This window comes from Empidonax traillii, unplaced genomic scaffold (assembly GCF_003031625.1).
Source record: "Empidonax traillii isolate 1590-97213 ecotype Southwest subspecies unplaced genomic scaffold, ASM303162v1 scaffold683:size364172, whole genome shotgun sequence".
In the NCBI taxonomy this organism is placed as follows: Eukaryota; Metazoa; Chordata; class Aves; order Passeriformes; family Tyrannidae; genus Empidonax; species Empidonax traillii.
Genome location: NW_020955876.1, coordinates 319,790 through 335,709, shown reverse-complemented (window position 1 = coordinate 335,709; position 15,920 = coordinate 319,790). Strand labels below are relative to the sequence as shown.

The window sequence follows — 15,920 nt, the reverse complement described above, 5'->3', positions numbered from 1 at the left end:
CAAGCTGTTATTTTAGTTGGTAGCCTAGATAATAAATTAACTTCTTTCTCCTGATATTAATATTGTTTCACTGGCTTCACAAAGGGACTGAGAAGCTGATGTGCTTCGAGTTAGCTTTATTAAAGAAAAGAATACTTAACAATAAGTGGTATTAAGAACAGGTTTGGGAGGTCTCCTGAAGGGTTCAGCTGCTGTGCAGGTGTTTCATGGAGGAGTTGAGGATGGCCAGGCCATTGAGCTTCCTCAGCTGAGGAATATGCCTGAAAAGACAACAGAAAGGTTTCTGGGGGAATGGACGGTGACTACAATGAAAGTTTTAAGGTTTCACTGCTCTTAGCACAAGAAATAGGGTTCTAGATTACTACTGCCCTCAGAAAGGAAAATAAATCATACCTGACCATTCCTCAGGTAGATGGCATTTCAGAGTAACACAGCTAAGAAAATAAGGTTCCCTTTTTTATCTCTGGTGTGTTACACAAACCAAGTGGCAAAGAGCAGTACCTTGGCTCAGCAGCACAGAGCTTCCCCAGGGCGATGGCCGCGTTCTCCTGCACCTCAGCCCTGGCAGCGTCACCCCCAGCGTGTCCCAGCAGCAGCAGCACCACCCTGGAACCCAGCAGGGCTGTCCCTGCTCCCGGCACACCCAGGCACTGGCTGAGGCACAGAGCAGCGTTTCCCACCACCAGCTCCTCCTGGGACTCGAGCAGGCTCAGCAGCACAGCAAACCCTGCAGGAGGAGGCACAGACACACTCAGAGCTGCCCAAGGAGCGCTGGAGAGCCCTCCTGTCCTCACCTGAGCTCCCAGGGGGAGAGTTCTGTGGCACACAGGAACGTGAAAGGCTTTCTGTATATCCTCAACTGCCACAGGGCGGCTCAGCTCAGCCACCTCTGTAACCAGCAGAGTATTCCCTGTGCTCTTGACAGGTTGTACAGCTCCTGCTGACCTCTGCAAGCAGCAGCAGCAGCAGCATCTCAGGCCACAGAGTCTGGAAACGTTTAGAGAGACCACTGTCCACATAAAACACAGCCAGGAAGCTCCCTTGGGCATTTACATAAATTTTGTGGGGTTTTCTTTGTTTACTTATTTTTGTTTTGGTTTTTGTTTTGGTTTGGGTTTTTGTTTGGGTTTTTTTTTTGTTTGTTTTTTTGTTTGTTTTTTTTTTTTTTCCCATGGTCCCCCTTCCTGATCACATCCCACCCCTGCTGCTGCAACAGCATCTGAAAAGTCAGTGCTGCTCCCCACAGCAGCAGGGGCTGGGGCTGAATTAAGTGGCCCAGAAGTGCAACTCGGTGTCACGGGACTAAAGCTTGATTCCAGTGTCTGGGCTGGCAAACAGAGCTGACAAAAAAAAAAAAATAAGAAACAGTGACTTCTCAGAGGATTAACACCCAGAGCTCTGGTGGGAAGAATGAGAGTGAAGTGTTCCTGCTATTTGGGGAAATGAAAGCTTCGTCTGCAGATGACAGTGAAACTCATCTGGGCTGCACAAAGGGAAGATGATGCTCTGAGAGGCTTTTAATGAGTGGAAACCCTTGGGGTTCAAGCTGAACTACACACACTGACAGTTTCTTGACAGGTTCAACCATTTAGAGCAAATTTAAAGTATTCTCTGTTGTAGCTACATTAGCATTAATTGAAGCTGGATTTTAAAGCAATCTAAGCAGTGTTATACCACATGACTAGAGCAAATATACTCCAAACTACCCTGACACCTGGCCTGGTATCATCACTCTGTCTCTGTATCCATCTTGTTGTAATAGCAGGCAAAAAACCCCATGAAAGACACTCTAAAATAGCCTCAACCTCTGGAAATCAGGAGTTTCTTATTTTAGCCACAAACCTGATGAAACACACCCCAATTCATTTACAGCTTACCAGCATTTTTTTTTTCAAAATACACGCCCTGCCAAAGCCCACCAAGCCATGTCACCAGGGCAAGGTGCAGGTTCCCTTGCTTCCAGTCAAATTCCTGGAGTTGGCACTTACTTTTATCTGCCTTCACCAGCTCCTCCTGAGCCTGCCTGCTGCTCCTGGTGCAGATGCAAAGGGTCTTAATGCCATAACGGGCCGTGAGCTGCCCTCCAGCCTGGGTGGATTAAAGCACAGGAACAAACCACAGTTTGTTTTTCAAACACAGTTCAGACCCACCTTGCTCCAAGTGACAGGGTGGAGACACTCAGGCATTTCTTATATCCTTGTATCAGACCCAAGCTGGGTGTCTGTGCACCACAGAGAGTATGCAAAACCCACCTGAGAGGCACAGCCTGCCAGAGGCACGAGCAGAAACGAGAAGAGCTGAACTTACCTTCAGGAATTTGATCATTTTCTTCACCACCCCTCCTCTCACTGCTTCCTCCACAGCCACAGGGGATGCTGGCAGGGCACGGCTCAGCACCCCAATGGCCCTCTGAGTCAGGCAAAAAAAGGGAGAGGAGCAAAAGGAAACGCTTATTTGTCCAGGAAAACTTCAAGTTATTTCCTTTGGCAGGAAAAAAAAAAAAGCAACCAAAGTAATTAAAGGGCTAAAAGGAGAAGTTTTACAGAAATCCAGAGGATCCCAGATTACAGAACCTAACAAAGGGTATCTGGAGGATGAGGCTCTTTTATTGTTCAGTGAAAACTGAACAGAGTGCAGCTTCTAAACTCAGTGTAGGGGAGAGGTGAGACCAAACTGAGACCAGTACAACTCCCTGCAAGCTTATTCATTAAATAATATTATTATTAGGAACCTTTTGGGCCCCAAAGCCTCGTGTAAGACCTGTACAGGGCAGAGGTTTGCTCTGATGTGACGGGTCAGGCCAAGGCCACGTCCTTTTGTTGACTTACTGTGACAATCCTGCCGTCCTGGTGGCTGAGCAGAGCCAGGCACCTGCCACTGATGGCCACAGCCAAGTCCTGGAACAACAACAGGGAAAAAATCACTTGCTGGGAAGGGGTAGAGGAGAAATGGGATCACAGGCAAAGCTCTCCACGACAAAGGACACGGTGGGGGTCAGGGAACACCCTCAGTAAGTTACTGAGCGTGTGACATTCTTCCTCCTTGATGGAATCTTGAGCTTTGAATGATTTTGGAGTGAGCCTAGTGTCTCAGAACATCACCCAGCTGGAGGGTGATGGCAAACAAAACATTTATACCACTGCGGGTACCACCTTTCAGCCTACTTAAATTGCCAACTACCCTTAAAAATAACTTTAAATACTTTTTTTTTTTTTTTTTTTTAACTCACAGATCTTGTATACCTGGATGGTCCCATTGGATTCAAGCAGCAAGTTCATCATCAGGCCCAGCACTGCAAACACACACTCCTGGTAGCTGGGTGTGCTGCCATCAAGGCTTTCCTCCTGTGTGCCAAGGAAAGGAAGGGAGCAGTCAGCTCAGACATTCACAGTATGCCTTCCCTCTGATGCTCCAGAGGTCAGAGGGAAGGTAAAGCCCCGTGAGAAGCAGAGCAATGACGTGGTTTTGATACGATTTGTTCAGGGGGTTGTTTCACCCTGGTACCTAAAGCTGCACGCTCCAAACCTCTGATGGTCAGGCACTGAACAAGATCCTTTCCCACCCTCTGGATTCTTCAGTTCCTGAGGGCTGAGCTCATCCTGAAAGGGGCCACTCACTGCCCTCCACCCCCCCAGGGATCCCCAACTCCTGTGACCCTCCGAGACCTCTGGACCTGAGAGATCCCGGTCAGGGGTTCAGAGCTCTGGGGGGGAGGCAAACAAACAGACATTTCCACCAGCAGGCAAGGCTGCAAACACCCTCCAGGCCCCTTTACCAGCAGCTTCAGGCAGCCCTGCCAGCAGTCCCTGCTCTCAGCCAGCTGGGCTCGAATCCCTGGGTCTGCACACAGGCTGCCCATGATGCTGATGGCACAGGACAGGGCTGCCAGGTTCACCTGCCTGCCAGACACCTGGGGACACAGGGGGGGAAGGAAAAATTCAGCACAAACGACAAGGAAACCCCAGCAATGTGCTCCTACCCCTCTGGCAGCGGGAAACACGATTCTAGGATCTCTTAAATCCCAGCTGTCCCCAGTTCCCAAAGCACCCTCGTTGTGACAGTGAATCCCCTGGTGATGCTTCAGGAGTCCTGGGCAAAAAGTGATGACAGGACTCTGTGTTCCCAAACCTCACACTGAGAACCCTTCCTACAACCCAGAGCAGAACAGCTGCAATTCCAGTCAGGGATGTTCACAAGGAAAGAGCAGCAGATCAGTGGGAAAGTCATATATAATTATTGCCTTGGTGCACATTCCCACTGGGAATCTGTCAGGCCAGGATTCCACCTTCAGCTTTGTGTTATGCTCTTCTTAATGTGACTTGAATCCACTGTCACCAGTTGGGTGTCTTGGACAGGGACTTTTTCTGTACCTTGGACAGTCCAGAGCTTTGACTGGATGTTGAACTAGGGATGTGTAGGACGAAGTCCTGGACAATAAGGACAGTTTCCTGAGGAAAGGGTATCACAAACCTGCATTTCTTTAAACCTACAGAAACACAGACCCAGTAGCTGCTGTAGTCCTACCCCAGGAGCAACGTGGACACGTTAGTTCCACCAAAGCAAACCAGAAATACAGAAATCTTTCATACCAGCAGCTGGGTGAATAAAGGTAAAGCCCCCGTGGAAAGCAGGACCCGACACTGGGCTTTGAACCTGTTGGGGAAAAAAGAAACACTGAAACAAAAAATCACAGACAGAGGCAACACAAGAGCAGCAGGAAGACAACAAACATCAGTCAGCAGTGTAACCCCACAGCCTCTGGCTCAAAGTGCAACTTTATAAAACAGAAGGAGAAATTTAAATTACCTCTCCTCTGCAATTAAATCACACAGTATGTTCATGGCACTGCCAGCCCTGGCATCGCTGCACTTGACAAATGCCATCAGAATCTGCAGCCATCTGTTATTAAACAACGACAAAAAAAGGAAAAAAAAAAAAAAACACAAAAAAATTGGTGTCAGCTTTGGTTTAATTATTAAAAGATCAAGATTCCCTTTTTTTCAGGCTCCTGGTATGTCAGGCCACAGTTACATCTGCCTTTTTTAAGCATCCTCTCAGATGTCTCATTTCTCTAACCTTTCCTCCCAGGGAAGAATGTCCCTGGATTAGTGTTGTACAGAACACACTGAAGTGTGTGCAATTGTTAAGGAGCCTTTTGTGTTCATCCATTGTTACCTCAAACCATGCAGTGCAAAGCAGTGAACTGGAATTCCTCCCCTGGTTAACTCTGGAAGGAAATGGCAGGAGGACAGGGTCAAGGGAATGAAATGGTGGTTCTTTCTCCACTCAGCGAGCCAGGGCAACATTAAATAACCACAAATAGCAATTATTAAATGTGCAGAGACCCTCAGCTGGAAACAGGAGCCACCAGAGACAACAGTGGGAGCTCTGGGCAAACACCCCCCTGTTTGAGAAGGTACCTGTGCCTCCAAATCACACCCTCAGCAATGAGCCCTCTGCACTTATTTCCTTTTGGATACGAAATTTCCTGAAGTTTTACCCCACACATTTGACTTGTAATTTTGCTTGGCCAGGCCTGTCCCAGAAGGACAGTGTGTCCTTTGGGAGAGCCTCTCCCTGGGTGCTGGTGCAGTGACAGGCACTGAGGACATTGAGCCACGCTGGTGTTTGTTACCTGGTCAGGTCCTGGTGCTTGACCAGCAGTTTCCTCCCACTCTCACTCTCTGAGTAAAGAGAAATCAGTGCCAGGGTCTCCCTCTGGATCTCCAGTATCCCACAGGACAGCAGCTCTGGCAGCTGGGCACTCACAGCAGGCTGAGCCAGCAGGAGACGCTGATTTTCTTCTGGAAAATAAAAACGAGAGTACCTGGGAGCAACGTCCCTCAGTGGCATCCTCACTGCTCTGATTAGTTCTTGGTTTTTCCACCCATACTAACCCCTAGCAATGCCACATTAACTGCCCATGGCCCAAGATCCACGGGCACCCCCTGACTTTACCATTGGCAGCACACACAGCCTGCCAGAGCACGAGGACAGACACACACAGCTCCAGTGCAGCTGGGCTCCTCCTCTCTGCACAGAGGCACCTGCAGGAGAGATGGCAGCTTGGAAGGAGAGCAGAGGACAGACCAAGCCACTGGCTCTTTGGGGGGAAAAAAAATAATCAGCAAAGCCCTCCAGGGATGATGCTTGAACTCATCAGCTCTAAACCCACCCCTGGTTCAGCACTTTTAGGACTGTCAGGAACAGGTTTGTAACTCTGCCCTCAGCACACCCAGACCCTGCCTGAGCAGCACACAGCACAATGAGGGGCATAAATTCAGCTCTGCACTGACAAACCTGTGGATACCCAGGGCAGAAAAACTCTGAAGTGCTTCACCTCTCAAGTCTGCTCACAGCCAACACCCCAAATACTGATGAACCCCAAACAAGACCCTGTGCTGCTGCTCTTCCCTCATCACAGAGACTTTCACAGGTTGCATAAGCCCAAATATTTACTGGTGGCAAATCCACAGCACCAGGGAGTCCAGCCAGGGATATTTAAAGTAACTGAGCGTTTTCAGATGTTCTTTTATATAAAGTCTTTTTCACAACCCTGCTCTCACCATGAGAGATAGGATAACTGTCCAGAAAGAGGAGACAGAAGCAGGAATGGATTATTTCTGCCCCCTGCACCCAAGAGAGCACTGTCTGTGTGGCAGTCAGACATAAGTCACCCCTTTCAGACATTACAATCTGTTATTACATTCTCTTCTGGCCATTCCATCTGCATTTCAGGAGGTGATTGTGTTTCTTGGGAGCAGTATTTTCATTTCCTCCTGCTGGAACCCCCCTCTGTTCCCCTCTGCAGAGCTCTCACCCTCGAACAGCCCCGTTGTCTCCGAGGATACTGAAGCCATTGTTTGTTCTAAATAACGTTTGCCCAGTGCCTGAAAAATCCAGAGATAAACAGATCAGCTCTGTGACTCCACCTGCCTGGTGGAGGCTCCTGCCCCTCCTGTGGCACAGTGCTAAAAGAAAAGGTCACTGGATCAACAGCTCTGGGGGAAGAACATCATTAAAACACAGGGAAAACTCCCAGAATGAATGAATTAGGAGCAGCTTTGAAGGTAAAGGCCCCTCTTAATTCGTGCCTGGAGCTGTAAAGAACAACTGACTCTGAGTTAAAGACTCTCCAGGAAGGCTGGACCACAAAACTGGCTCTGCTAATCAATGTGTGTAAACAGAGACTTACAAACGTTTCCAAACAAAGGAAACAGCCCTTCAGGGACCCCAATCCCTCAGAGGTCTCAACAGCTCAGCTACAACACCTAGTTCTAAAAAACAGATGTAAATGCTCACTGGCCATCCTGAAACACCAGATATGGCCAATTTTATGTTTTAGATTTGGGAACAGTTGCCCTGTTGCCATAAAAACTGCTCCCTTGTCCTCGCCTGCCTGGATCACAACTCCCAGGAGCAACAACCTTTGCACCAAACACTCACAGTCCTTCACAGCTGCTGCCAAAAGCCTGATGCCCCCTGTGTAGAACAGGATATCCTGGCCAGGGGTGCCAAGTCTCTGCAGCAGCTCTTTGATGGTCAGGGCAGCAACAGTTCCAGCCTGAACCTCCTCCTCTGCTCTCTCTTCATCCTTCATCTTCTTCTCCTCCAGGTTCACCTCGGCCACACAGGCTTGGGAGGCCAAAAGGAAACAAGGCAGGGCAGGTGAATGGTTTGTTGGGGGGAAGTTTTGGGTTGAAAAACGAAGTTTAGCCCCCGGCTCTGCCTCCTGCTGACGCCTGCACGGGTGACCCTGAGCTCTGGGGAGGGGGGCACAGCCCAGAGAAGCCCCCAGAGCAGAGGCTGCCGGCACAGAGCTGTCCCAGAAGCAGAGGAGCCATCAGCAAACAAGGGGGAGCAGAGTGAAAAAGTCTGTCCCTACCTCTGAACAGCCTTTCCTGCTGGGGATCAACCTGCAGCATCTTCTCATAACACTGCCTGGACTGCACAGAGAGAGGAAACAGGCCCTCAGTTCAGGAAAAAAAGGGCAACACGACAACTTAGTCAGAGTCCTCCTGTTTAACTCAAAATTTTTTCGGCTACAGCACTTAAACGTGACAAATAAGATTTATGAAGACACACAGGTAAAAACTTTCCTCACTCAAAGCTGTCTGCTATTCCCAGTCCCTACAGCCACTCAGCTATTTCAGATTAAAAGGGTTTGCAGTAAAACCCAGGAAGGTACAAGTGGGAACAGAAAACCAGCATTCCAGTGAGAAACCAGAAAAGGAGGCACAGCATTAAACTTTCTCCCTCTCACCCACAGCATCCCATCAAAACCAGAACAAACGTGGCCCCGTGGCCACAGTGGATTCAGTCCACTCACCTCAGGGTAGTGTTTAAGTGCCAGGTGAGCCTTCCCCATAAGAAAATAGGCTTTAATGCATTTTTCATTGCACTGTGTTAAAAAAAAAGAAATTATGTGGTTAGAAATTTTTAGCCTCCTAGTATTTTTTTCCAGCCTTCTGATTAACAGCTGTATCTGCCCAAGAGAACTGCAGGCAAAGAAAAGGGTATTCACAGCACTTACTGTGCTGAATTATCACCTCCAGGGACCAACTTTGCTTCCCTGGGCAAGGAGCACAGGCTTTGGTTTAAGGTGGAAAGCAGGACCTTTTCCAGTTCAGTTGTGTGTCAAAAATATGGATTTATTTAAATGATGCTGCCAGCATTATTTATATAATATTTCTATTATTATATTATTATACTATGTCCTATAATAAATATTTATTATTATTATTATTATTATTATTATTATTACTATTATTATTATTATTATTATTATTATTATTATTATTATTATTATTATTATTATTTAGGTCTTTCCCAACCTTAACAATTCTGTGATTAATAACCTGCTAATTGTGTTCTAGGCATGGGCATCACTGACGGAACACAACTGGATCTGGACTCAGCTCCTTGGCATTTTGTGTATATATTTTATACCTTTACATTTTCTTTTTGTGAGCTTCAAGGGTCCATTTTTAAAAGGCTGGGCAGAATATTGTGTGCCAATGTGTGCAGTTAAGAGCTCGTTATCACCCCAAATTTTTTTAATTAAATGCTTTTAAGAGCCAGGAAAGCTTCTGCACAGAGGGAGCACTGAAATAGGAACTGGTTTATGGTGTTCAGATTAACTCAGGATGCAGCAACCTGTGCACATTCCCTCATTTCCATCAGCCAGTTGTCTCCATATCCTCAGTTCCACACAAACCCAGTCCTGGAATTACCTTTAATGCCCATTCACAGTCACCAATGGCTTTTTCGTACTCCTGGATCTTCAGGTAGGCCTGAGATAAACCCAAAAAAAAGTCCAGGCAGGAGAATTAGAGTCCTTCAAACAACTCCTGCTCACTGTTGTACAAACACCAGCTAATAAAAAAAGAATAAAACCAGGCTGCTGATTTGCCTGGCCATTGATTTTGCAGGAAAATTATCAGCTGGTTCTCGACTTGTCCTCCATCTCCTCAGGGTTTGTAATTTAGAATAAATTTAATAAAATTCAACCCACACATACGGAATTTACACGGGAAGGAGAGAATGCAAAGCCAATGTTACATTCTACAGCTGTGTAAGTGATCCCTTGAAAGAATTCATAGAAGAAATCAGTCTATTTTAAATAAAACTATGAATTAGAACGATTTTCCCCCACTTATCCCGGAGGAGCCACATCCAAGGGAGAGGAGAGCATTCCCCCCGGGAAGGAACAACCACACTTGTCTTGCAGAGTGCCCTGCCCTGGCACAGAACCCCCAGCTCAGCTGCCCCCTGACCTGTGCCCTGTTGGTGTAGAGCTCCTGCTTGTCCCGCAGCTGCTGCAGCCCCTCCGAGTACCTCTGGATGGCCCTGGCAAGGTCTCCCCTCCTGAAGGCCTCGTTCCCCTCCTCCTTCAGAGCTGCCCAAGGACACACACAGAGCCCTCAGGGACAGCTCTGAGCCCCCCCAGCCTGGCAGGGGTGCCCAGACCCGCTCCCTCCATCCCAAACCCACAAAGGGTAACAGGGCAAGGAGCAGCTCTGTGAGCCCCCAGTCTGGTACAGACACCTCACCAAGCCATTTCTGAGGGCATCACCCAAAAACCCTTTCAGCAATTACCATTTGCCAGCTGCTCCTTTCTCTTCCTCTGCTGAGCTCGTTCTTTCGCGTCCTTTTCCAGCGCTGCCAGGAAAGCGTCTTGGAGCCAGGGGAGTTGGTGGCATTTCAGTCAAGGAAAAGAAAAATAAAGAGAAAACTCATTAAAATTTAAAAAAAAAAATTAATTTCTGGGGTATTTCTGAGTCACTTCTTAATAAAAACGATGCTGTGGGGACATCTCAGCAGTTAAAGTGGAATGTGAATGACAAGCTATCACAGATAATGATGATGCCACCATCATCACCAGGACTGGCACACCTGCCTTGCTGTAGCTCATCTCTGGAGATGAACATGTTTGCTTTTAAATTCAGAATACAAAAGTTTTAGATGAGAGGCCAGGACACAGAAACTCCACCAGCAAAGCTCCTACCCCTGAGAAACACAGATGTGCTAATCAAGCCCTTGAGTGTGTTCCTAGATCTGGCTGGATTTTGATTAAAATTTTATGATCAGTTTTATTTTATTGGTTTTATTAAATTTTATGTGTTTTGTTGGTTTTATTATTAATAATTTTAAAATTGAAATGAAACTTGTTTTACTTGTAGCTCTGATTTTTCACTGAAGAAGCCAGCTTTGACTGTGGCAGGAGTGGAATCAGGTCTCGCATTAAATAACAGAAGCTCTGCTAAAACTGGTTGAAGGGATGTCCCAGAGCAGAGTGAGCACTGTCCTACCTGGATTCGCTGCCTCTGCTGGGCCCTAAAAAAAAAAGAAACACAGCACAGGGTTTTTAACAATCTTTGACATTGCTGGAAAGGTTCTATTTGTGTCTTTAAATGAGGCAAGTGACCACAATCCAAACCTCACTGCAGGAATCAAAACCTAATTAACAGAGGGACTCGTGTGTCTTCAACTAGAGTCTTCAGCCCAGAGTTGTAAATATTGCTTATAATTCTTTCTCCTGAGCAAAGGATGTGAATTAGTGCTATTTAAAAGAGTTAAACCAGCTCTGATTTCAGAGGCAAACCCTTACAGAGGCTCGGGTGTTGATGACTGTCCTGTTCACCGTGGTCTTGGTTTCCTCCCCACTGCTGGTTCCTTCCTCCTGGAGCCTTTTCTCTGCCTCAGCAAGGGCTTTTTCCTTGACAGCTGAGTCTGGGGACTTCAGGCCTTGCAGCAAATTGCCTGAAGAGAAGATGGGAAAAGGAAGGATTTTATATACCCACAGGACTCCAAGCGATGCTGGAGGGACCAGGAGCTCAGAGAGCACCTGCTGTTGAAGGCCCTGGTGACCAGGATATAGAATCACAGAATTACAGACTGGTTTGGGTTGGAAAGGACCTCAAAGCTCATTTAATTCCAACCCCTGCCACGGGCAGAGACACCTGCCATGGACCAAGGTTGCTCCGAGCCCCGTCCAGCCCGGCCTGGGACAGTTTAGAAACACAAACATTCACAAACTCAATGTCACGTCACCTTTGGGAGCCCCCAGAGTGTCTGCGTTATCAAAACAAACAAATAAATACATTTCTGTATAAATAAATAAATAAATGGATAGATAGATATAGATATAGATATAAAGCAGCTCTCAGCATCCCCAAAGCATCGCCACACCTGGGCCCGTGGGGAGACACCCGAATCCACGGGGACACACCTGAGCTCACAGGGACACCGAGTATAATCCAAATCGGGACAGCGCAGCAGCAATTCCCCCCTTTTCCACTCATTTTCCTCCTCCCTTTCCCCCACCAATTTCCCTCTGTCGTTGTTCCTTTCCCCGCCCGGGGGGGCCGGGGACGCGCGGCCCACGCAGGACACTCACTGACTTCGTCCACGCGGCGGAGGAAGCGCTGGAAATCCGCCTCGGTGTCCTCGTCGCGGAGCATGGCGGGGGGCACAGAGAGGGGACACGGGGGGACACGGAGGGGGACACGGGGGGGACGCGAAGGGACCCGGCGGGGCCGGGACTCGAACCAGCGGCACCGTTGCCGGGGAGACGCGCCCGGTGATGTCACATGCGCGGGGCGTGTGTGGGCGGGGCTATGCAAATGAGAAGGTGGAGCCATGCAAATGAGCGATTGCTGTCCCGCGGGAAACGGGCGGGCCCCCCCCCCGGGATCGCGGAATGACGGGATTCCACGAAGGAATTTTTTATTCTCGTTCATAATCACCTCGTCCGGAGCCGCTGCAGGGCCGTGTTTCCAAAGGCAGGGCGCTGCAGGTGGTAGCTATGGAAGCTGTCGGCCACCAAAGGGAGCCAGAGCATCGCCGAGCTCCTGCTGCACCGCCGGGATGTTCCCATTCCAGGCACATCGTCGGGGAGAGAACGGCACAGACACCGCGAGGTGACCTGGCAGCGGCAGCAGCGCCCGAGGACGGGTCACTGTGGGGTCTGATGGGTGTGAAATTAGAAAATCTCACTATAAATTTACACCCCGCAGCTCCACTCGCCTGCCTCTGCTTCCGCGTCCCGCCACAGCTCCCGGGAAGAGGAATCCTGTGTGTCAGGAAGATGCTGAGCTCCCTGACTCCACAGGCAGCACATCTCCTGCCCCATCCACCCCCTTCGCAGCCAGAATATCCCCTCAACCCCTCTGCCACTCCCTCAAGCACCAAACCCAAACATCTCCCTTCTCCCGCTGCAGCCAGCTCTGCCCGCGCAATTCACCATCCCAAAGGTGGAGATTTCGAGCTCTAATGAAGCTGTTTCCAGCCCTGTGTCCGTGGGGTCCAATTAGAAACACCCAGGAGGTGATGGCCCTGGCACTGGGATGCTCAGAAAGATGGGGTTTTTATTGGTTATCCCAGAAAATCTGGGGAACAAAGCCCCGCTGTGCTGGCACAGCAAACCTGCACAGGTGAGACCCACCTTGACTGAGAGGTGTCCAGGTCTCTATTTCCACACAAAAGCACTTAAAATGATGCCCTGAAGCACATGCACGGGATTCACAATTCCTACCTGATTACAAACCAACTAATTATAATGTCTGGAAAGAACAAGACAAAGAAGGTGTTTGTAACACAAACATCTCCATCCACCCGCCTAAACACCCTCCAGCCCTGCTCTTATTACCCCAAATTACTAATTACTTACCCTAAATTCAGTCCAGACTGGGGGTTAAAGTTGCCACACTCAGCCAGGGTGACTTTGCCAGTCGGGTGCCACAGCCTTAACAGGGGGAGAGAGGAGTTAGGAATTAAAATGGGAATTAAAAGGCAGGTAGATTAAAAGGAGATAGAAAAATGGCTGAAGAAATACAGAGATCTCGTAAAGGATTTGGCAGCTGTTGGTCACTGAGCACAACCATGACTCCAGGGGAAGGAAAATCCAATTTTCACAGGGTAACACGCGCTGTGCAGCGACAGTAAACGAGGCTCCAGCCCCTCAGTTATCTCTGGGAGAAGAGGGGAAAATACCTGAGCTCCTGGAGGTTAAGATGGTGCAGCAGGAAAGGAGGCAAAGCCAGGGACCAGATTCCAGGAACCCCAGCACAGGATGCACAGCAGACACCGGGGGGGGGGCATCCAGGGGAGCAGCTGCTAAACCAGCAACACAAAAGGCAACCTCAGAGCCCTCCCTTCAGACACCACCAGGGACTGGGGCCACTTCGTGTTTCCCCCACTGGAAAGGAATTGGTGTTTTTTATATCAAATGGGTAGTGAGGAAAAAAATAAATAAATAAATAAATAAATAAAAGGTCTTTTTCAGCCAAATGGAAACTGCTGTGTGAAAACAAACTCCCAATTTGTGAAAATATTCTTAGGGAAAATTAAAGAGACCCCCCCACCCTTTCCACCCCCCCAGACTAGAAAAATTAAACTTGGGCATTTTGGCGGTTTCTGGTCAAAATTTAGGAAAAAAGTTAAAGACCCTTAATTGAATTAATTTATTAAATAAATTCAGTAAATCCAACCCTCATTAATCAAGCTCAGGTATCCAGTTCAGGATGGGTAAAGGAGAACTTCTAAAGCCCAAACTCACACCTTCCATAGCCACACAACACAGAAGCACCGTTTTTGGGGGGACTGGGGAGAAGGAGGGAAAGCTGTCCCTGTTTCACAGGGGCCATGGAACTGTGTCTGTGTGTTTGCTACCTGAAGGAAATGGAGAAATAAATTCTGTGGGGCAAAGACACAAAGTTGAAAACGCTGTTTGTGGCACTCAGGGGCTCAGGCACAGCAAAGAAGGGCAGACTGTAGGCAGCAGCTTTTTTTTTTTTTTTTTTTTTCTTTTTCGTAATTTTTATTTGAACACAGTATTCTGACAGAATGCAAAGTCAAAATCCTCAGTTAGTATCAGTATTTACACCAGTGAGAATGGGGATAAAGGTGGACTCGATGTTTCACTCGGTAAAAAGATTTTTTGTTTTTTTCTTTTTTTAACAAGATAGAAGGCCCCCAAAAGTAGGGAATGCTGGGGAAGGATGGCAATGGAGGGGCTGAGAACAACTATCAAAAACAGCCTAAGTGTGAAAAATGTGGGGTTTGAAGGCTCCATAGAAAAGTGTGAAAATAAAAGTCCACTCCGAAGGCTGAAGGACGGGATGCACTGTCGTCACCTTCACGCATGGGCAGCACAATGGCAGCACTCCTGGGGACACCACGGGGACCACGGGTGGGGATGGACACACACACAGCGCCCAGGGCCGGGCTGGCACCTCCTCACAGCTGTAAAAGCCAGAGCAGCGAAGCCTGGGCTCCCCTGGCAATGGGCAACCTGTCCACGAGATGAAGTCACGAGAGCGGGAAGGAGCTCCCAGGGCTCACTCCTGCGTGGGGTGGTTTGGGTTGGAAGGGACCCCAAAGCTCCCCCCGTTCCATCCCCACACCCAGTGCAGGTGTGGCTGCTGGAGCGGGCTCGGGGCCGGTCACCTTTCCCAAGCCAGGTGGGAGTTCCCCCAGTTCTCCCCCGGCAGGTGCTGATGGTTGGCACTGGGCATTAAGGTTGTCTCCTGCCAGCTCAGCTTTCAGGGGTTGGAACTGGGGAGCCACGACACAACAGATGACAAAACCGGCCAAAACTTCGCAGGGATCAGACGGACTGAGCTCCCCCCCTGCTGCCCCAGAGCAGACACACCACGGGAGCTTTTTGTGCTGCCTTTCACGGGTGGATTTCTCGGGAAAACAAAGCAACCCTAAGGACTGTGAGCCAAACTTCCCCCCCAGTTCCACCGACACTGCTGTGATGGGTCATGCAAGGGTGGGATGTGACACGGGGCTGTCCTGCCCCCACATCCCACCGGGATGGCTCCTGCATGAGTGTCTAGGCCTGCACCTCCAGCCATCCCCCACGGGCACCCCAAGGAGCTGAGGAAAGAATGCAAAAAACCCCACACTTAGCAAATGACAAGACCATTATTTCCCACAGTTGGAAGTGATGTGATGCTGCTGGAACAGACTGCACTCCTCCCAAGGACACACGCATGGAAGTGGCTCCACTGACCTGAGCCAACTGTGGCCTCCAAACCCCCCTCATCCTCCTGTTCCTCACCACAGAACCAGACTCAGCTCGGGTTGGTTTTCTCATTTAAAGGCTTCTGTTCTTTGTAAGAGTTGTTCTCTCTTCATTTTGTTTGTTTAATTCCTGAATATTCTTTTTTTTCTCTTCAAATCTGAACTAGCGCTACACCTTCCACATCCAAACTATGTTGAAGCTTTTATTATTTCAATACTATGACAAAAAACACGGTTCACACTAAAATAGTCACGCACCCACAGTGCACAAGCTTGCAGATCTAAAGTAGAATAAAAAAAGAAAACAAAGGAAACCAAAAAAAAAAAAAAAAAAAAAAAAAAAAAAAAAAAAAAAAAAAAAAAAAAAAAAAAAAAAAAAAAAAAAAAAA

At 48.4% G+C, this 15,920-nt stretch overlaps 1 protein-coding gene across 1 annotated transcript; it reads right to left on the bottom strand.

Moving 5' to 3' along the window:
* Positions 1–79: 79 nt before the first annotated feature.
* Positions 80–12,095, bottom strand: TTC12 (tetratricopeptide repeat domain 12). The gene is made up of 21 exons (XM_027899673.1): positions 11,900–12,095; positions 11,111–11,262; positions 10,812–10,836; positions 10,099–10,176; positions 9,777–9,898; positions 9,234–9,293; positions 8,330–8,401; positions 7,886–7,946; positions 7,447–7,635; positions 6,821–6,890; positions 5,959–6,047; positions 5,636–5,804; positions 4,807–4,899; positions 4,590–4,653; positions 3,776–3,910; positions 3,243–3,344; positions 2,829–2,897; positions 2,308–2,409; positions 1,989–2,088; positions 502–727; positions 80–260 (listed from the first exon to the last, which is right to left on the bottom strand). The coding sequence occupies exons 1-21, from the start codon at positions 11,961–11,963 to the stop codon at positions 185–187; spliced, it is 2,118 nt and encodes a 705-aa protein (XP_027755474.1). The 5' UTR covers positions 11,964–12,095; the 3' UTR covers positions 80–184.
* Positions 12,096–15,920: the final 3,825 nt, after the last annotated feature.

What these genes read in the sequence shown, in the direction of transcription:
- TTC12 (XM_027899673.1), bottom strand. Translation starts at nt 11,963, where the DNA reads ATGCTCCGCGACGAGGACACCGAGGCGGATTTCCAGCGCTTCCTCCGC. An exon ending in CCGCCGCGTGGACGAAGTCA is followed by an intron (nt 11,263 to 11,899) that starts GTGAGTGTCCTG and finishes TCTTCTCTTCAG; the next exon opens with GCAATTTGCTGCAAGGCCTG. An exon ending in GACAACGGGGCTGTTCGAGG is followed by an intron (nt 6,048 to 6,820) that starts GTGAGAGCTCTG and finishes TCTCTCCTGCAG; the next exon opens with GTGCCTCTGTGCAGAGAGGA.